This window comes from Sminthopsis crassicaudata, chromosome 6 (genome assembly GCF_048593235.1).
Source record: "Sminthopsis crassicaudata isolate SCR6 chromosome 6, ASM4859323v1, whole genome shotgun sequence".
NCBI classification, from domain to species: domain Eukaryota; kingdom Metazoa; phylum Chordata; class Mammalia; order Dasyuromorphia; family Dasyuridae; genus Sminthopsis; species Sminthopsis crassicaudata.
This window is the reverse complement of record NC_133622.1, coordinates 193,466,691-193,488,929: the sequence shown is the minus strand read 5'-3', so window position 1 is coordinate 193,488,929 and position 22,239 is coordinate 193,466,691. Positions and strand designations below refer to the sequence as shown.

Here is a 22,239-nt window from a genome sequence, read left to right as displayed (position 1 = left end):
AAAAAAGAACTAAGGGGACTGAATGTACATCAACACATGCTATATTTACTTCTTTTTTTTCTATTTTTTTATCTCTCCCATGACTTTTCCCCTTTGTTCTGATTTTTCTCTCTCAATACAATTCATAAAACAATGTGTATTAAAAAAAAGAAATAAAATAAAATAAAATCTCATCTTCCAGAAAAAAGAAAAGAAGTAAAACAGACCCATAATCAAATTCAAAAGCTCCTTGAAAGACTACCAGGTTCTGGTCTATACTTAGATGTATATAAGTACAAAGCAGGCCTTGGAGGTCTCCCACTCTCACATGGAATTATGAGTATTAGGACAATAATATGGGCAAGTAGTTCAACTCTATATTTAATTTTTGCTAAGGTATGAAATAATTATCTATGTACATGAACTTATGCCTCCTCTCCTCATAGGTGGGATGAAAAGACCCTTCAGAGTTAGGGAACATGGGAAAAGGGAGGAGATATTAGACTATGGATTTTAGGCCAGGAAGAATGTGATCTAAAGCTCTGGACAGTTTATGGATAGGAGGCTTGAGGAGCCTTGTATCTGGGTTCAGTTAACAGTCCCTGAGAGGCTATACTAGGAAGGGGATTGGAAGGAGCCCAGAGGTGAGAATTTGAAATCTCTAGGAACTATAGCATCTGTGAAATAGAAAAGGTTGCCTGCTTTAGGGAATTGGGGAGAGGGATACACAGAAAGAGCAGTGAGAGAGGGAGGAAGCCAGGTTCCATCATTTGCTTTGTTTGCTGCTTGGAAGAAAGATAGAACATAGTACAGATGGGAAATGCTGCCTTTCCCATCTGTTCCAGCGTTGGAGCTTGGGCTCACCTGAATCTGCCCTGCTTATATATTTTTTCATTCAGGGGTCAAAGGGAACAAATGAGATTAAGGTGCTTGTGGGCCCTTAAATTCATTGACAGGACCATTGGTGGCTGTATTTTTAGCCACTTTGTCTATGTATTGTGCCTGTTCTTGCAATATAAACATACACATACTATACACACACACACACACACACACACACACACACACACACACACACACACATATATATATATACTAAATATGCATGCTAAAATGCATCTTTTATAAGAAACCTTTACCTAGTCCTCCTTAGTTCTTCTTGCCTTCCCTCTTAATTATTTACATTTTATCCTATCTGTATCTTGTCTGTACACAATTGTTTGTATGTCATCTTCCCTATTGCATCATGAGATGTGAGAGTGGAGATTTTTTTTAAATTTTGCTTTGCCTTGCTTTATATACTTAGTATTTAGCACAGTTCCTAGCATATAGTAGTAGCTTAATAAATGCTTGTTAACCCAACTTAGGTAGAGGTCTTTGTAATAGTTTCTGATTATATATGAATTTTATGGTCAAAATGTTTTTCATTTCACCAGGATATGATTCTTAATGAAAAATATAGCCCTGATCTGGGAGGGAAGAAAGGTCTAATTCCAACAACAAAATCCAAACCTAGACCCTTTCTTCTTCCCCAGCCCCTTTTTGTTGTGTCATCTTGATCATCTCCTTCTATTCTTCCTTTTTGTTATAGGACCAGAAGCTGGACAATGCTAAGGAGAGGGTCTCACCATATTAAGTTGCAGAACTCTTCCCCAGGAAGACACTCTAACCTCTACTCTACTATTACCATCCCATCCTCTTCTGCCTCCAGCCTGGTTTTTGGATCAAAATTATAGAATCTTAGAATTGAAAGGGAATTAAGAGGTCACTTAGTCCAGCTCCCACCCACAACTCATCCTACAAAGAATCATGCCTCTTCTTGAAGAGTGCCAGTGGAAAGATGTCCATTCAATTTTTGGAGAGTTTGATTTGTTGGGAGGTTCCCACTTTCTCTTGATGATCTTCACATTTAGCTAGGTGGTTTTCACATGAGATAATCTAAAATGTCTAGGGTCAGGGACTCTGGGGCTAATTTGGCCAGATCTTCTGGTGCTGGTGTTCTGAAAAACTTGGAGTTATCTTTATACTACAATGGGATATTAAAATAAGACTTTCTGATTACCTAACAGTTTCTTCAAATATTATTATTCCCAGATGATACCATACTTACTAACATCAAAGAATCCCTAACTGTTACAAAGCAAATTAATGAGAGTTCCATGACTAATGAAAGGCAGTTCCATCCATAAGCCATCTAGATACCTAAGTGGATAGTATGGACCAGACTATGATATATAGCTAGACAAGTAGTCCTCTAAATAAATTCATCATTCTGAGCCTGGGATAGGTAAGTTCAGGGTGAGTGAGCATAAATGAAGTAGAAAGTCTATGGTATAAAGAAGGGAAAAGGACACACACATGCAAAAATGTTTATAGCAGCTCTTTTTGTGGTAGCAAAGAATTGGAAAATGAGTAAATGCTCATCAATTGGGGAATGACTGAACAAGCTGTGCTATATCTAGATAATGGGATATTATTGTTCTATAAAAAATGATGAACAAGCTAATTTTAGAAAGGCCTGGAAAGATTTACATGAACTGATGCTGAGCGAAACAAGCAGAACTAGGAATACATTGTACACAATAACAGCAAGAATGCGCGATGATCAACTATGAAAGACTTGGTTTTTCTCAATGGTTCAGTGATTCAAAGCAATCCCAATAGACTTTGGATAGAAAATGCCATCTGCATCCAGAAAAAGAACTATAGAGATTGAATATAAATCAACACATGTTATGTTCACTTCTTTTTTTTCTGTTTTTTTTCCTTCTCCCATGTTTTTTACCTCTTGCTCTGATTTTTCTCTCCTAATGATTCATAATGTGTATTAAAAATAAATAATTTTTAAAAAAAACATAAAAAAGAAAGTCTTGTAGGATAAATTAAGTGGGCTGCTTTTCTGATAACGTAGACATGAACTACACAACTTTTAAAAAATGTATTCAGTACATGTTACTTTACATGAATGTATAAATGAATGGCATAACATTTAAGTGCCTATTCTGTACTATGAGCAAGCACTGTAGGCATTGTAGATACAATTAGAAAATCAAATCAGACCTTACTCCAAATGAACTCTTCTTCTAATACAGGGAGTCAATAGATAGATTTTAGCTATGTCAGATAAAAAGGACCACTGGTGTTTAAAGTTCAATTACAAGGCAGATGGTAATATATCTTCCTTGATGTCATTTACATTGATAAAACCAGATCTATTTCTGATGTCAAACTTTTCGGCAGTGCCAAGGATTCTGGTGGCAAGAACTTTCTTTTCTTGGTTTTCAGTAGCTATGGCTGCTGAAAAGTCAGACTTAAAGAATTTGCAGAGATAGAAACTGGGTCAGGTCTCCATAAGTGTTATTCACTTAGAAGATGGGTTCCTAGTGGGACCCAGGATAAAGGCAGGACTAATGGCCTCAGAAGTTTTGGTATTTCTGGGATTCTTAGGTACCTCCACAAAGGAGTGGAAGGAGATGATGGCAGTGATGGCAGCATGGCACACTTGGCACATTCTATTACCTCTCTGTTCCTCATGGCAACTAGGCTAGCTTGCCTGCCTATTGGTGACAGTTGGTCTATTGTTCTTGATGGTGGCAAGGATGAGGGAGATATGCACACATAGGGGTTGTTCCGCCCTCCCACTCCAGACAATTGTGATAGGGGTCAGGCTAGAAGCAGGACTGGTGATCTGTGGAGGATACTACTTTCTCTGGGCTTTTGGGTAATCTTGTCTATATAAGATGGGACAATATAGCTTCTCTTGTCATCTGGACTTTGCCCCTCATTGCATACTCTTGGTCAAATATGAGGCAGTAAAGGGAGATTCTTCAAGGGGAATCTTGGGAAAAGAAGGATTTATTCTTTCTTGTTTCTTCCTTGGCAGATCCTGTCAAACTGGAAAGACTTTGAGAGTGAACCCAATGATGCTATAGAGTCTCTTGTCTAAGAGCCAACTTAGCTAACTCTTTTTCCTTAGACAATTAGATTAAGTGACTTGCCAAGGGTCATACGGCTAGGACATGTTAAGTGTCTGAGACCAGATTTGAATTCAGGCTCTCCTGACTCCTGACTACCTGGTTGGTGCTCTTATCTACTGCACCATCTAGCTGCCCCCAAATCAACTAATTTGGCCCATTATTTTGTCAACTTCATAGAGGATGAATTAAATAAAGGGAAAACTAGAATCTGAAATTCCAATTTTAAAACTATTATAACAGTCTAAGTCAGAGAATAGAGAACAGAATTTTGAAAATGATATAAAACAAGATGGTGGCCATTTGAATGGAGAATGGGATTGACAAAAGATATGGTGTGCATACACAAGAGACAAGTTTTGAAAGATGATTGGAAATGGTGGTGGTGGTGGAATGGTGGAAATGGTGGAAATCTGGGTAGTGGTAAGGAGAGCAGTGGCTTTTAACAATAAAATTTGGAGGAAGAATATTTTTTAGATTGTGGGTGATGGGTGCCATTTTAGACAGGTTAAGTTTGAATTACCTATGAGATATCCAATTGAAGATGTCCAACAGACAATTGCTGATGTGGAAATTTAGTTTTAAGCATCTACAATTCTAACAATTATTCTATTTTTTTCTCATCTCTTTCATTGCCAGATTTTTTGAACAAAATAGTCAATACCTGCTACCTCTATTTTTTACCACCTGTTTTCCCCTAATCATTTAAAATTTATCTTCTGTCTCTGTAACTAAACTGAAACTGCTCTCTCTAGGGTCAAATTTGCTGGCCTTTTCCTATGCCTTATTCTCTTTGCCTACTCTTCAGCCTTTGGCATTGTTGACCACATCTTTTTTTTCTGTCCTCCTAAGGCATTGCATCATATTGATTTTTCTCTTCCCTTTCTGAGCACTGTTTCCTTTGATATTTATTCTTTCTCCTGCCCTCTAACAGTAACTATTCTTTAGGGATCAGTTTTCAGATCTCCAATCTTGTCTCTCTATATTCCTAATGATTCCCTTTCCATAGAAAACTCACAATTCTACTTCTTTAAACACAACCTCTGACCTGAATTCCATCTACATCTAAATGTCTGTCCATTATCACACATTTCATATCTCAATAGATCTGTTTTGTTCTCCTCAATAAAAGTATTTCTTCCATTGGTGCAGAAAGTAACCCATCTGCACTTCTCAGTTTAATTCTCACTTTTCCACAGGGCCTCTACAGAAAATCTAGCTAATGACTTGAGGGCCTTCCTTCAGGTTTCTGTTTTTTGCTTTTGGAAGGTACCAGCGCAGCTCTGTTACTCCTCATTGGATACATACTTGGCCCACAACCCTTTCTAATCACATATTTCCTGCATGGATCCCGTAAGCTCAAAAATGACAAAGATTATTTTTGAAAATATGCTTTTGATCACTTAAATCCACCATTCTTTCAACTATTGTCCTATAGGTCACCCACAACTTTGATTCTTTGGAGACTGTAGTATCTGAAGAGCCATAACTATGCTGTATTCACTGGGAGAATAATGTTTTAAAAAATTGGTTCTTCTTTTAGAAATCAGGCAGCCTGATACTACTGAAGATACTTAGTCATTTCCCAAATGCAATTCATCTATTTTCCCTCCTCTTGAATTTCTAACTGAGAGCAATGTCGAACTGCAGGATCTGTCAAAAGATTATTTATATTATATATATATATATATATATATTAAATTAATGAACTGGAAATAATTTTCTGAACAATAGGCATTTTTTCATCCATTTGGTTTTTCCTATTTAGATTGTTAGATTGCTCTCCTGAATAATCATGAATTTCATTGAAAAAGCTCTGAAAAAGCACAAAATGCTGCTAGATTTCTTGTCGTAGAGGAGATTTTAAAGCTTGTTTTGTTCAACAGAATCAATGCTTTTTTGAAATTAAATTTTTCACATCTTTCAATCTATTTGGTAAATACAAAAACTGTGATTTATTATATAAAACTCATTTGCAAAATCCTGTCTCTTTACTCCTTATATTTTATGCAAAACTACTTTTAACATGTGTATAGATCATTCTTACAAAAATTTGATAAAAAAGATAAGAAGTAAGTATATGGGGTAAACACATTAATGTCTTTTAAATTATGTTTCATGGATATTAATATTGTCATGATTTGCCATTCTTTTGGTATCTTCTTCTCCTTAAAATATCTTATACATCATCTTAATGCTTTCAAGATTGTGTTGCCTCAGCATATATTTCCTCTGTGACTTGGCCTGGTTTAGCCACTTTTCCCAATTTTGTCTTCTTAAACATTATTTCTACTGCTACTGTGTACACCAGAGACCAAAGTATGAAGAATCAAAATATGGTGGTTCCACATTTCTTGATGATAAAAATAGATTGTTATAGAAACTGACCAACTGGTTGCATTTTCGATTTATTTGTTTTCACCTTCCAGTTTAATATATGTATACTCTTGGAATAATATAACTTAGTTGGACTATTTTTACCTCTACTACTTTTCACTCTTTTGTGAAACAATAATCCCCATAATTTTCCACTATCCTCTTCTACAGTATTTCACAAGTAAGCTTGTGTTCTGGACCAATGCTCCCTTGACTGCCACATCTCTCAATTTAGCAAGGAGATAAAGTAATTTCTGGTTAAGGTATTCTTTAGGACCCTTGGCCTCCTTGCTGTAGCAACTGTTCACATCAATTAAACTTTTATAGGAAATGGTGATAATCAAGGTCAGGATTTTTCTGTTTCCATTTCTCATGTTTTGACATTTGGATGGGTTAGACTGAAGCTTTTATAATTGCATGCAAATTAGCTATATTCACCCAAGAAGTCAAAAAATAGAAGAAAAAAAAAGGGCCAATATCTGCCCAAATATTTATAGCAAAACTTTTTGTAGTAGCAAAGAACTGGAAACAAAGTAGATGATTGTAGATTGGGAAATGGCTAAACAGATTGTAAGACATAGAAATATTATTTTTTTAAGAATTTATGAACATGAAGACTACAGGGAAGTGTTGGAAGACTTATAGAAACTGATATATAAAGTAAAGTGAGCAGAACCAGGAAAACAATATACATACTGACTATAAGATGGAAATGGAAAGAATATCAAGCATGTCAATGAAGAAAAGATGTAAGGACGCCCTTCCCTCCTTTCTTTGCAGAGATAGCGTGACTAGGGAAGGGGAACAAAGCACATGCTTTCAAACATGTTTTATGTGGTGATCGATTATGCTGACCTGCCCCTTCCCTCCTCCTTTTTTGTATTCTATGTTAAGAGATGCTTATGTGGGAGCAGAGAAGAGAGGAATGCATTGACAGGTTTCTATCTGTTTTTTTGAATAAAGCGAAGTTTCTAAACAGACTGCATGTCTTAGACCTCTTTTTTTCCCTTAAACCTGACCAATATTTTCCAATATCCTTTTTACCATTCTGTCCCTGTGTCCATCTTTTCACTGAAGCCATTACAAATTGAAATGCTGTCTTGATTTGCAGAATTTTGGCAAAATTATCCTAGCATTCTTTTTACTACACTTGCCTTCATGTTCTTCCTGGTCCTATTCTAACTATTCAATCTGAACTCCCATTGGATCTAGGTTTTCAACATATATCTTCCTCCTGGATCTTGGACTGGCTTTTCACTTCTCCCAAACATGTATGCCCTTTCTTATTATTTTCTCATCCTATTCCCTTTACCCTCTTAATAGATATCCTATGCACTTTTCAAGGGCAAATTTTAATCCCCCCCACAGCTCTGAAAAGCATTCCCATCCCAGAGTAATGCTTTCTATCTTTTAATTCCTCTTAAGTCTAAACAACTCCTCTGGCCATCAATGATGGATTACCTTGGGAGATGACTTACATTATTATTTTGAAGAGTGATTTCATTCTTGTATTGCCTTTTTTGGTCTTGTATCTTTGGTACTTTATGTCAAATCTTATAATTCTTATAAATCTAGCAATTTTTTGTAAATAAGTAATATAGGTAACAGAACATTGGACCTGAAATTGGGTAGACTTGAGTTCAAATTTGGTTTTGAATGAACCTGAGAAAATCACTTAACTTCTGCCTGCCTCATTTACTTATCCCTAAAATCAAGATCAAAATAGTACCTACCCCAAAGGATTATTGTGGAGATTATTTGATATAGCGCATGTAAAGTGCTTTGCAAACTTTATGTTGCTATATAAATGCTAGGTTTTGTTTTTCTCCCCCCCCAGCTGTATGCATCTTGAAATCAAAGACTGTTGTCTTATATGATTTATAATCCACAACATCACCTAATACTGTTCCTTTTATAGGTGTTAATAAATATATGTGTATATATATATATATATATATATATATATATATATATATATATATATATATTGATTGATAGATGATTAAGCAAAAACCTAAAATTACATTGACTGATAAACAATGAAGGCTCATTTCAACAGAAATAAATATGAAGTCCCTGCATTTAAGACCCAAAAATTAACTGCAAAAATATAGGATGGGGAGATGTACCTTTAAAAACTTTTTTGTTAAAAACCAATCTAGTAATTGTGGAAACATGTATAGAAAAATTGTGCATTTTTAAATATATTATATTGTTTGCTATCTGAGGGAGGGGGTGGGTGGAAGTGAGGGAAAAATTTTGGAACATGAGGTGAATGTTGAGAACTCTCTATACATATATTTTGAAAATAAAAAAAAAAACTACAAAGAGAAAAAATAAATCCAAGAGTTTTTTATTGACCAAAAGTGTTTGTTAAAAAAGTAGAATCAATATATGTGAAAATTCTTTGAATCAAACAACAAATATTTATAAGTATCTATTATGTGCCAGGCATGATGCTTAGTTTTAGGTAAATTTGTAAAGAAAACCTCTGTCTTCATGAAGCTTACTGGGGAGCCAGGGAAGACAAACTGTGGGGATTTAGGAATAAACAAAATTAACAGAAGGTGATTGGAAGGGGAGGAGCTAATGGGATCAGGAAAGTCTTCATTTCAATGGAACACTTAAACTGCATTTTGAAGGAAATTAGAGGTTCTAGGCATTCAGGGTCAGAAAACATTGTGTTCCAGGTAGAGAATACCCAGGGCAAAGGAACAGAAACTGGAAATGCAATACCATAAATGAGGAACTTTCAAGGAGTTTAGTTTGGCCGAACCATAAGTGATAAAGGAGAAAAATGTACAGTAAAGCTGAAAAGAAAGGTTGGAGGCAAGTTGTGAAGGGTTTTAAGTGATAAACAAAACTTATATTTGGTCCAACAAACAATAGGGAGCCACTGGGTTTATTGAGTAGATGAATGCTTTATGCTTTAGGAAAATCACTTTGGCAGTTTTATAAAGGATGGGTTGGGGAGGGAAACCAATGAGAAAGTCCAGGGGGAGATGATGAGAGTCTGTACCAGAGTGGAGGTGGAGTGATTCTGTGGGCGTCGAGAAGGGGCCAGATGTGAGACTTGTTGTGGAGGCAGAAACCAGATTTGGCTCCTAATTGTGGTCAAGTGCTACATAAGTAGATGTTAGTATTCACTATCAAGTTACATTAATGAAAGTGGTATTTCCAGATCACAGGAAGTAAAAATCCCCCTGTCCACTGAGCTGGGCAAACAGCAGTTCAAATATGCCTTTGGTTCTGAGCATCACATTTTCAAAAGAGTATTGATAAGCTGGAGGGCATCCTGGGGTGATTAGGATGGAAACTGTGTTATATAAGGAAGAGCTGAAGGAAATGAGTGTATTTAGCCTGGAGGAGAAAAGAGAATACTGGATAGCTATCTTCTAATATTTGAAAGACTGTCAGAAAGGGAAGAGAGCAGACATTCTCTGCTACTCAAAGGCAAAACCAAGCTGGTTGACTAAATAGGGGTGGACTTTGGCTTAATGGAAGAGAGAACTTCCTAGAGATTGGAGCTGTCCCAAAATGAAATGGGATGTTTTGGGCAGGGTTAACTTCCCATTACTGTGTAGCAGATCAGGCTACAGAGAGATCAGGTGAAGTGCTCAGGGTCACACAGCTATTTGAACTTAGCAGGTTTTCAAGAAGAAGCTGAATGTCCATCCTTTAGGATGCCATAAGTAAAGCTTTCTCCAATAAGAAAGTGATAGACCTACATAATACATAGATAAGAACCCTTCAAATTCACAAATCTATGATTCTAAGAGTAATTATCTGAGTCTATAGTTCAAGTATCTTGTTACATATTTCTGGAGCTAATTTGTCCATCACCCTTCAGCATCTTCCTAGCCAGTCTCTTTAGCTCTAGGTTACCTTAAGCCAATTGTTAGAACAATCTCTTTCAACAATATTTCCATAATTTTATCTCTTAGCCCTACATCTATGGGGGTTCCCTATTTCTTGATCAACAAATCTGAATGTTATGTAACATTCAATGGTTAACCTCAGAGATATCAAACACAAATGCGGCCTGGACCAGATTGAAGTATAATTGGGAAATACTTCACAAAATAAATATATATATATATATATATAACAAAACATTGATAATATTAAAATTTGAAAATAAGTCACTATGTAGGCTTCAGGGATCTTTAGGAATAGATTTACAGCCTCTGTTTCTATTTGCATTTTGACAACACCGTTTTAGATAATAAATGAAAAGGAAGGACTAGTCCCCAGAAAAAGATGGGAAAATACACAATAGATAAAACCTCTGTCAGGAGCTCTCAACACAATAAGCAGGCAGTTTGCTGCAACAGAGAGCCACAAGAGTGAGTAAATGAAAGTGTCAGGGAACTGAAATCTTAGATGCTTCAGTTCTAAAGCAGGAGGAACTGTCCAGGGATCCAGGGAGCATGCGCTGCTTGGTGCCTGCCAGTGCTAAGTAGACACCACCTGTGCATGACAATGAAGGCTGCTGGGCCCACTGGAGGAGGCTGAAAGGCTGGGGAGCAACCGCAGGATTAACTGGGAGAATGTGCCCCTCGAAGAAGGAAGAAAGTGCTTCAAAGGAAAACAAAGGGAGGAAAGCTAAGATGGGCCAGGGGCTGGGGGGGGGGGGAGTCGGGGAAGATGTGGAGGGAGAGCGGGAAGGTGTGGAAAGAATGATAAAAAATTAAGAAAAGGAATAAGATCATTGAACCTGAATCTTTGGAAATGTATCATAATAACAGGTATGACTGAAGCTACTCCCATTGAAGGTAGAGTTGAACCTTCTGAGGAGAAAATGAACTGTGTTACCAGGAATAACTAAAACCAGAGATTTATTTAGAGCTGAAAGGTGCTTTTTGAGGCAGCTAGGTTTTCAAGAAGCTGAATGCCTATCCTTTGGGATAACATAAATAAAGGTTTCTCCAATAAGAAAGTGATAGACCACAAGATTATACAGATGATCAATTCTGATGGACGTGGCTGTCTTCAACAATGAGATGATTCAGACCAATTCCAATGGTCTTGTGACACAGAGAGCCATCTACACCCAGAGAGAGAACTATGGGAACTGAGTGTGGACCACAACGTAGAATTTTCATTCTTTTTGTTGCTATTTTTTTCCGGTTTGATTTCATTTTTCTTGTGCAGCAAGATAATTGTATAAATATATATGCATATATTGGATTTAATATATACTTCTACCATGTTTAACAGGTATTGGATTACTTGGAGGAGAGGGTGCAGGAAGGAGGGAAAATTGGAACACAGGGTCTTACAGGGAGTAATGTCAAAGAATTGTCCATGCATGTGTTTTGAAAAATAAAAAGCTTTAATAAAAAGTTGATAGGCCTAGATAATTTCCTCAGGTACCATTTTCTTAACTAGCTGAACCTGTCCCAAACCCATTTTTCTTCTCTGCAGCTCATACTTTCTATTGGCAGCAGCAATGCGAACACCTGTGTCTCTGATGTCCTGAGTCTCTTCCTTAGGACAACAAGGCTCCATCATTTATTTGCACATGAATCACCAGAAGTAGGTGATGGTTGTTAGGCTTGGCAGGAGATTCTTTATATTTTGGACCTGAGCCTGGGAGGAGGGTGTACCTCCCTGTTGTCCTTATCAAGTTTCCATATGGACATATGATCCCTCAATGGATCCAACAACTATTACTACTCATCGTTTTATTCTGACCAGTCCTGGATGGCTTCTTTCCTTGTGGAATCATGTCGATGATGCAATAAATAGAATTCTGGTTCTGGAGTCAAGAAGAGCTGAATTCAAAGAGCACTTCACCTGATCTCTCTGTGCTTTAGTGGCTTCATCTGTAAAATGAGGAGAGGTTGGAATCTATGTCCTTTAAGGCCCCTTTTGTTCTTGTTCAGTCATTTTTCAGTCACATCTGACTCTTAATGACCCTCTTTGGAGTTTCTTTGTTAGAGATACTGGAATGGCTTGCCATTTCCTTCTCCATCTCATTTTACAGGTGAGGAAACTGAGGCAAATAGATTAAATGACTTGCCCAGGGTCACACAGCTATTAAGTCTGCTCTGAGGCCAGATTTAAACTCAGGTCTTTCTGACTTCAGAGCTGGTGCTCTATCCACTGCTCTACCTATCTGTCCTAAAACATAGGTTTTCCATCAAGGATCAATTGTATCTATCAAGAGCCACTAAAAATAAAAAAGTGTATAAAATGTGTGTGTACATATAGAGAGAGATAGAAAGATAGGTGTGTGTATATATGTATGTATACATGTGTATGTACATATATATATATATAAATATACATATATTTGCATTGGATAGTTGATCTATGTGGCTCTAAAGGAAAATTGATAGGGAAGGAGAATGTTGTGTCCCAATTCCAATAACAGAGAGTAAGCAGCTAACCCCACATAGGAAGAAGAGTTATCAGTCAAAGTAAACAGTAATTTCCATTTGGAAATATCTAGGAAGAAGGCCAACAATGAAATTCAAGGCTTTACAGAGAAAGGGGAATGGCTATGGGTGATGGATCCAAATAAAAATATTCATTAGTAAATGGAATTTCCAGCATGGAAACTCCTTCCACCAATGCCAAAAAAGCAACTTAACAGTAACTCACAATCTTAAAGAGTTGCCTGAGGTCACTGAGTAATTAAGGGACTTGCCTATGAAACTAATAAGCTATGTATAGCTAGAGGTAAGATTTGAACCCAGGGCCTTTAACCTCACTGTGCCATATTGCCACCAAAAGAACTGAAAGAGACGCCAGAGGCTATCAAATCCAACCCACTGAAGTCTGGAATTAAGTGACTAATTCAAGATCATACAAAGAGTAAGGGTCAGAGGCAAGATCTGAATGCAAGTCTTCTATAAATTCAATTTCATAGGTATGAAAATTGATGGGAGGATACTGATGACTGGGAAGCTTATTTCTTACTCAAAAGGAGCAGATTAGTTGGAAAGAAAGATGGCACAGCCCTGGAGATGAAGAACATATTTTCATATGAAGAACTCTAAAAACCAGAGGGAGGAAGCAAGATAGAGAAGATTTGGGTGAGGATGAATAGAGAGGAATTAAAAGCAATATGTAGGACAAATATCTCACTCATGAAATGGATGAGGTCAGGAAGTGAACAAAACCATACAGAGGAATAATAGAACATGTGAGGGAAATCTCTCTAGACACTTGCTGGAGCTTCCTCCACTCTCTATTGCTCTTCCTTCCTTCCTTATTTTCTTTATTTTTTCTTTCTTCCTCTCTTTCTTTCTTTCTCTTCCTTTCTTCTCTTTCCCTTCCTTCCTTCTTTTTTATCCCCTTTCTCTGTCTCATCCTTCCTTCCTTCCTTCTTCCCTATCCTTGTTTTCTTTCTTCTTTCTCTTTCTTCTTTCCTTTCTCTCTTCTTTCCTTCTTTTCCCCCTTCTCTCTCTCACCATCCACCCTTCCTTCCTTTTTTCTTTCCTTCCTCTGAGATTATCTCCAGTTCTTCCTGTTTAAATCATTTTTGCACATGGTAGTTTCTGACATTAGACAGGGATCCTTAAGATCAGGGATTATTTTTACCTTCTTTTGTACCTCCACTGCTTATCACAGTCCCAGTACATTGTAGTTGCTTAATAAATGCTTGTTAACTACCTGGAAGTAGACATGAGGGGTGACAAGAAGAAAGAATCCAGGAGAAATCTGAATTTTTTAACTTGCCTGCCCAGAAGGATAATTAAGAGAAGGGTGAGTTTAGGGGAAACAGTGGATGAATTCCATCTTGGATATGCTGAGTTTGAAGTGGATTCTAAAAGGTAATTGATGATATGGGACCAGAGTTCAGAAGACAGATGAAGGCTATACATATATATATATATATGTATGTATATATATATATATATATATATATATATATATATATATATATATATATATATATATATATATATATATATATATATATATATATGTATATCTGGGAATCACCTGCATTGTGGTGCTATCAATTTAATCCCTGAAAGATGATGAAGTCATCAAGGGAGGAAGTGGAGATAGAAAAGAGATCCCATGCCAAAATCCTGAGGCATGTCCATACATAGGGTTCAAGAAACATGGATGATAATCCTGCAAAGAAGTCTGAAAAGGAACAGTCAGGCAGACAGGAAGAGAATCAGGAGAGAAGAGAGTCATGAATAGTCAGGGAGGAGAAAGTATCTTGGAGGAGAAGGTGATAACCTCTATTTTAGGTAAGAGCATTTCAAAAGGTTCAGAGAAAGGACAGGATTTCATGGGCTAATATTCAAAAGGAGTCAGTCTAGAAGAGACAGGCAGCCATCTGAAATGGAAGTCTGCCAATAGAAGCATGAAATTTCAGTGAGGAAGAAAAGGATGATTTGCCTAAATAGACCAAAGGGGATTTGTACAGAGGGAATTCATTGGCCAAATTATATTTTTTGATGTAGAAAATGGAATCAAGGACAGGTAACTAAAGATGAATACAAAACAGAGGCAAAGTCATGTAAGAATAAAATCAGGAATGCTAAAACTCAAAATGAGCTAGCTGGCAATGAATGCTAAGAAAGACAAAAACCCACTTAAAGTCTTAGTGGTTTCATGGGTAAGTGCAATCAATCGATTGATTTACTGAGCACCTACTATATGCCAAGCATCTGGGTTATAAAGAAAAGGTGAGAAACAGATCATGCCCTCAAGGAGTTTATGATATTAGAAAGACAACGCATACACATATAAGTATGTACAGGAAGGAAGGAGCAAGCATTTATTAAACGCCTACTATGTGCCAGTTGCTGCACAAAGCACTTTATAAATTTTATCTCATTTGATCCTCACAACAACCTCATAAGACAAGTTCTATCATTATGCCCATTTTACAGGTGAGTAAACTGATGTAAAAGGAGGTTAAGGGATTGGCCCAAGATTACACAGCTAGTAAATGTCAGAGGCTGCACTTGAACTCAGATCTTCCTGACTACTGACCCAACACATTATCCAGTGCAGTGCCATCTAGTGGCCTCTAATTTATGCAAAATATGTATAAAGTAAATGAGAGGAGGAGGAGAGGGAGATACAAGAAAGATTTCATGTAGAAAGTACCACCAACTGACATTTGAAGAAAACTAGAGACCCTAAGAGCCAAAAGGAGACGGGGGAGGACAATCTAAGTGGGGAGGGTGAACTGGGAGTAGGAAAATAGGGAGAGAGCAGGCAGCCTGTGCAAAGGCAAGCAAATGGGAAATGGACCATGTAAGAAACTGAAAGGCCAGTTTAGCTGTTGTAGAATGTGTGATGGGGAGTAATATATAATAAGAATAAAAAATGGGTTGGAGCTAGGTTGTAAAGGATTTTACATGATAGACAGAGGAGTTTAGATTTGATCCTAGAGGGCACAATGAAGGGAGTAACATAGTCAGATGTGTGCTTTAGGAAAATCACTTTGCAGCCATGTGGAAGATGAATTGGAGAGATTTGAGAGTGGAAGAGAAAAGAAGGGTCAGGTCTGCTCTTCAAGATAGGTTAATTCTGGAAGCAAGATGGAACTATACCCAAAGGGCTATCAAACTGTGCATCCCCTTTGATCCAGCAGTATCTCTACTGGGCTTGTATCCCAAAGATCATAAAAAAGGGGAAAATGTGCAAAAATGTTTGTAGCAGCAAGGAACTGGAAACTGAATGGATGCCCACTAGCTGGGGAATGGCAGAATGAGTTATGGTATATGAATGTTATGGAATATTATTGTTCTAAAAGAAATGACCAACAGGATGGTTTCAGAGAGGCCTGGAGAGACTTACATGAACTGATACTGAGTAAAAAGAATAGAACTAAGAGAACATTGTACACAGCAACAACAAGATTATGCGATGATCAATTCTAATGGACGTGGCTCTTTTTAACAATGAGGTGATTCGGGCCAGTTCCAACAGATTTGTGATGGAGAGAGCATCTGCACCCAGAGAAAGGACTGTGGGAACTGTAGATCACGATGTAGTTTTTTCACTTTTTTGTTGTTGTTTGCTTGCATTTTGGCTTTTTTCTCATTTTCCCCTTTCTTTTGATTTTTCTCATGCAGCATGATAAATGTGGAAATATATATAGAAGAATTGTATATGTTTAACCTATATTGGATTACTTGCTGTCTAGGGGAGGGGAGGGAGAAAAATTTGGAACACAAAGTTTTGCAAGGGTAAATGTTGAAAATTATCTTTGTATACATTTTGAAAATAAAAAACTATTATTTTTTAAAAAGTTAGGTTAATGCCAGCAGACCATGGAGAGAAGGCCGAACTACTCAATTCTTCTAAGTTGCTATCATAAAGAATAATCTTTTGCCAGGGAAAAAATAGAAACAAATAATTAACAGGATATTGAGATGAGCAAGAAGATTAAAAGAGGATCAAGTTGCCCTTTGAGAGTTCAAACCACCAGGCCCAAGTGAACACTAAGAAGAGAAACAGATATAACTGTGGAACCACTATCAAAAGTCTTTGAAAAATACTGGACAATAGAAAAGGACACCTACTGATTGAAGAAAGGCAAATGTTGGCATGCTTTCCAATGAAAAAGAAAGGGGTTTCATTTCCAAACTATAATATTGTGCAACAGTTTTGATTCCAACAAAATTCTAGAACCTACAAGGCAGCTAGGTGGTACAGTGGATAAAGTAAGGACCTGAGTTCAAATCCAGCCTCAGACACTTACTAACTATGTAACCATGGGCAAATCATTTAATCCCAATTGCCTCCAAAAAATATAGAATCTATTGTTAAAAGCCTAATTTTAGAACATTTAGAAAGGGAAATGATCCATGAAGAGGCAGGATAGCTTCAGCAAGAACAGTTCATGCCAAATAAATCTGACTTCCTTTTTTGAGTTATTTCCTTTGGGGGAGAAGATGAAGCCCAAGGTTCCTTCCAGATTTAGGTCTATGGCCTTCTGAGTTATGAATTAGCCAAGAGAAGACAAGACCTGGGGAAAAGAGGTGAAATGGATATAATAGTCGTCTCCAAGTGCCCAAGAGTGAAAGAGGAATTAGGTTTGCTTACTTGTCCTCAGAGGACAGAACTAGATAACGCCAGAAGTGATGAGTTGTCGAGAAGCACATTTTAACTTTAAGGAACACCTTAACAACTGAAACAGCCCAAGAGCAGAATGACTGACTCTGATATCAACAGGTCTTTAAACAGAGACTGGATAAAAAGGTTGGAAAGAGATTCCTATCCAGAAATGAGTTAAACTGAATGACTTCCAAAGTCTCTACCAATTCAGGTTCTGTGATTTTGTAAATCCCTTATTATTATGAATATCATATATAATGATTTTTTATCCATAATGCTTATTAATTTTCAATTGCTTTCCTACTCTCAGAGGCTGTTAGGGTAATGCTAGGGCAGATAGAGTTAGGACTGAGAAGCCTCAGGAAGACCTGAAACAAAATCCAATCTCAGACACTTATTAGTTGTTTAACCTAGAACAAGTCATGTAAAATTATTCAACTATAAAATGGGGACAATAATAGCACCTACCTCCAAAAGTTGTTGGGACGACCCCATGAGATAATATTTTAAAACACTTAGCATAATGCTTTATACATAGTAGGTGCTTAATAAAATTTCCTTCCTTCCTTCAGTCCTCAGAAGTCACCTGATCTAATTCATAGTGAAATAAGAATGCTGGTCTGCTGAGCACTGGTAAGTCCATAAGGAGACCCCCAACCGTGACAGCCTTTTCCACCATAACTGTTAGGAAGTTTCTCCCTGTATTAAACTGAAATCTGCCTCTCTCATCTTTCACCCATTATTCCTCTCTTTGACTTTGGGGCAAGCAGAATGGCCTTTCTTCCATGTGTCTACTCTCCTATCTTACCCCAAGTCAATTCCTTCAGCTAATGCTGAGTCAAGTCCCCTCATATCCTAATCCCCTCTTGGTTGAAATCCCTCAGCTTGTCAATGTTTTTCTTAGAATTTAATTCCTGTAAAAGGGACCTGTATGTGCAAGAATATTTGTGGCAGCCCTCTTTGTGGCGGCCAGAAACTGGAAACTGAGTGGATGCCCATCAGCTGGAGAATGGTTGGGTAAATTGTGGCATATGAAGGTTATGGAATATTATTGTTCTGTAAGAAAGACCTAAATTAGAACAAAAGGTTTGGCATAAATTACCCATGCATATATCTGGTAAATAAAAACTATTTTTTTTATTTAAATAAAAACTATTTTTAAAAAAGAATACAATTCCTTTAAATGAACAAAATACCGGAGCAGAATACAACCCTACCTCACTCTGGACACTAAACCTCTCTTAACGAAGGTGAAAATAACAATATCAGTGATAGCTAGCATTTATGTGGTGCTTTAAAGTTGGCAAAATATTTGACACATGTTATTTCAATTGATCCTTACAACAATCCTGGGGATTTAAGTACTATTATTATGTACATTCTACAGATGAAGAAACTGAGACTGATAAAATTGTCATAATAACAACTTGTAGTGTTGTGAGGCTCAAAGGAGATTATGTATATAAAGGGATTTGTTAATTTTAAAACTGTTTTTTTTATTCCCCAATCTAGTAATCTTGCCCCACCCCAAAAAAGGAAATTGGGTCAATCTGGCAGTTTAAAAGGTTTTAATGTTCCCAGTTTTTCATTCTAGTCATTTCCTGATAAGGTTTCCCCCCATCCTGACCCCAAACCTTCCAGGTAACAAAAGCAAAATCATAGCTTCTATATATCCCAGGATATGCGACATTCTACTCCCACACTCTTCTCTCTGATTTTTTGAGAGGAGGAAAAATTTGTTCTCTGTCCTCTGTGGTAGGAACTGTTCTTGTTGAAACTATGAAGACACTGGCCCCTTGTGATCACTGCTTCTCTTTCTAAATGCTTACACACCATCCCTTTAATAATGTCCTAGCATTTTGCTAAAAGTTAAAGTCAATCCCATCAGCCCATAGTTTGCAACCTTCACCCTCTCTCTTTTTGGAAAATTAGGATGCCATCTGTCTTTCCCTAGTTCCATGGTGCTTCTTTCACAATTCCCTACAGAAGTTCAGCTGCCACATCTTTCCATCTATTTGCTCAATTAATTTTTATCCATCTTTAAAGGTTACCTCAAAGCCACTTCTTCCTCAAAGCTCCGATTAGTGAGTCTTATCTTACTTAGTCCAAAGCCTGACATGCTATTTCCTAGGCGTCTCCAAGTCTGCTGCCTATATTTAAGATCTTCATTGGTACTTATATCCTTTCCCCTATGATCCTTGATTCTGACTGGTGAGTTCTGCCTTATTCTATTGTGTCTCAAGCCCACTGTGCTACTTCCTGTCCATCTCTGAACTCTGGCTTACTCTTCCTCTCACTGGAACATGTACTCAACCCTTTATTTCCCAAATCTAGCTCCCCTCGTCTTCTCCTATTATAATGTAAACTCCTTGAGGACAGGGACAGAGTTTGCTTTTGCTTTTTCTTTTTTCTTTTTGTATCTCCAACACTCACACAGTACCCAGCACACAGTAAGCACTTAATGAATTTTTTCATTCATTCTTTCTTCACTCACTCATCCATTCATTCATAAAGCCTTTCATGATCCCAGGGGTCTGTAACAACTACACTCTCAGAATTCAGCTAGCACTGAGTTTGTTTGCTTTTTTTTTCTTTGACACATCTCTGATGGAATTATCATATATCATTTTGTACAGTTATCTATGTTTATGTCATCTTACACTATAAGTCCCAGAAGGGCAGGGACTTTAATATATCCTCACTTTTATTTCCAATAGCACCAGGCACTTAATAAGATAATAATAATAAAAATGTTAGAATGACAAAATGAACCAAGTTACATTGGCTGCCCATACATTTAATTCGTTACTTAAATTGTGAACAGACATTGAAGCCATTGAATCATTTTTTCACTTATCCAATTATGGCATGAAATTGTTGACTCTCACAAACACCCTGTGAGGTAGGTTAGGCAGGCAGATGTTACTTCCATTTTACACAAGAGGAAACTGAGGATCCACATCATGACTTGTCCAAAATCATACAGAGAATAAATGGGATTGTAAACCAGCACCCAGGTCTTCTCATACATGGTCTAGTTTTTCTTCATTACCTCACAGCTGTCTAGGTAAATGCCTCAATCCTAAATTCAAATTTTCTGCTCCATCAAAGCAATCCTCTTCCCATTAAGCCCAGTTTTGGAGTCCTGAATAGGGCAGTTTTCCTCACCTGGGATGAGCTCCCCTATTCACTGGGTAAAACCTTCCCATTATCTACAAAGCCCTCCTTCACTAACCACTAGGCTCTACCAACTGCCCTCCCTGTAGTTCTCAGGCTAAGAATATAATTCCATGAAAGTGATCCCCTAAAGCAAATTCAGCCTAGAAAAATGTGCTATTCTGCAATTCCTCAAAGTAGGGGGCACATGTGGTAGACATTACTCAGTCTCTTGCAGTGACTAATTTTTGATGTCCCATTATCATTTTGCCTCTGGGTTCTATGTTGGCCAAGAGCCTATAAACTCTAGGAGCAGCTCCTTCCTCTGGATAGGAATAATAGGAATAATACCTCCTCCATAATACACAAAGTCCCCTTCCCTCAATTCCATCATACAGTTCTTTGCCCCATTCCATAGCTTCCTCCTCCATAACGGTGTCTTTCTTTGTTCCCCAAATATAATTCCTTCCCAAAAACCCCCACACACACAATAAAACAAACCCCTTCCTCTCACTGGTGTCCATAACCAAGACACTTGTTTCCATACACATACACTCACAAACTTATAAGCACACTTTCTTATACTCACAAACACACATACTCTTCCCAGGACTTTCTCTCTACCTGTCTATAATGACGGGATCGGATGGTGTCTCGTTTCGGTTGCCACAACTCTTCTTGTCACAGCAGCGGCTGTAAGGAGAGAAGAACAAAGCTGTAGAACCAGAATTGACCTTTGTGAAGCATCATGGTGTAAGATAGAAGGTACTTGACTTGGAATCAGGAGGTTGTGGATTCAGATACTACCTTAGTCATATGTGACCTAAACAAGACACGTAACCTCTCTGTGCCTCAGTTACCTTCTCTGTAAAATGAAAGGGTGGGAAATCAAATGTCCCTAAATCTCTTTAATCTCTAAATCTGTGGTCCTTTGGTCTCTAGTTCAATGTCTGCTCACCTGCCACTTACTTACCTATGTAATTTTGGATAAGTCACTTAAATCTCACGTGAAGTAACGGAGTTTGTACCAGGAAACTTTAAAGACCCTTTTCACTCTTAATCCACAATCCTAAAAAAGGAATTTTCACTCTAACACCCTCCCCAATGGTCATTTGCCTTCCATTTAAGATCTCCAATGAGCTAGTTACCAATCAAGCGAGCCCATTCCACCATTTTAGTCATTATTGTGTCTCTTTAGTCATGTCTCTTTGTGACCCCCTTTGGGGTTTTTTCCACAAAGAACCTGGAGTGGTTTGCCATTTCCCTCCTGCTTTCATTTTATAGATGAGGCAAATGGGTTCAAATGACTTGTCCAGGATCACACAGCCAATAAAAGTGTGAAATCAGATTTAAATACGGGAAGATGAAGCTCCATTCTATTGTTATGTAAGTCTAATCAGGACTTCATGTTAGGAAGTTAATAATAATAATAACTGTTAACATTTATGTAACACTTTAAGGTTTGCAAAATGCTTTACAAATATTATCCCAATTGATCCTCACAAAAACCCCAGGAGTAGATATTATTATCCCTATTTTGCCAATGGGAAAATTGAGGTAGGCTGAGATTAAATGACGTGCCCAGGATTACACAGCTAGGTAATGTTTGTGGCTTGAATTTATGCCTTCCTAACTTCAAGTCTAATGTTCTCTCCACTTGGGCTACCAATTGTCTCTTGTTATTTCCTTCCTGAGAAGTAAGGAGAGAAAA

The 22,239-nt window shown here is 37.4% G+C and overlaps 1 protein-coding gene across 3 annotated transcripts in view; it reads right to left on the bottom strand.

The window, feature by feature from the left end:
- Nucleotides 1-22,239, bottom strand: part of EBF4 (EBF family member 4) — a 98,031-nt gene that overhangs the window by 45,624 nt on the left and 30,168 nt on the right. For all 3 annotated transcript variants that reach the window (XM_074274273.1, XM_074274274.1, XM_074274275.1), the window contains one exon: nt 21,153-21,221. In XM_074274273.1, the coding sequence (XP_074130374.1) occupies nt 21,153-21,221 (69 nt within the window). The remainder of the gene's footprint in view (nt 1-21,152; nt 21,222-22,239) is intronic.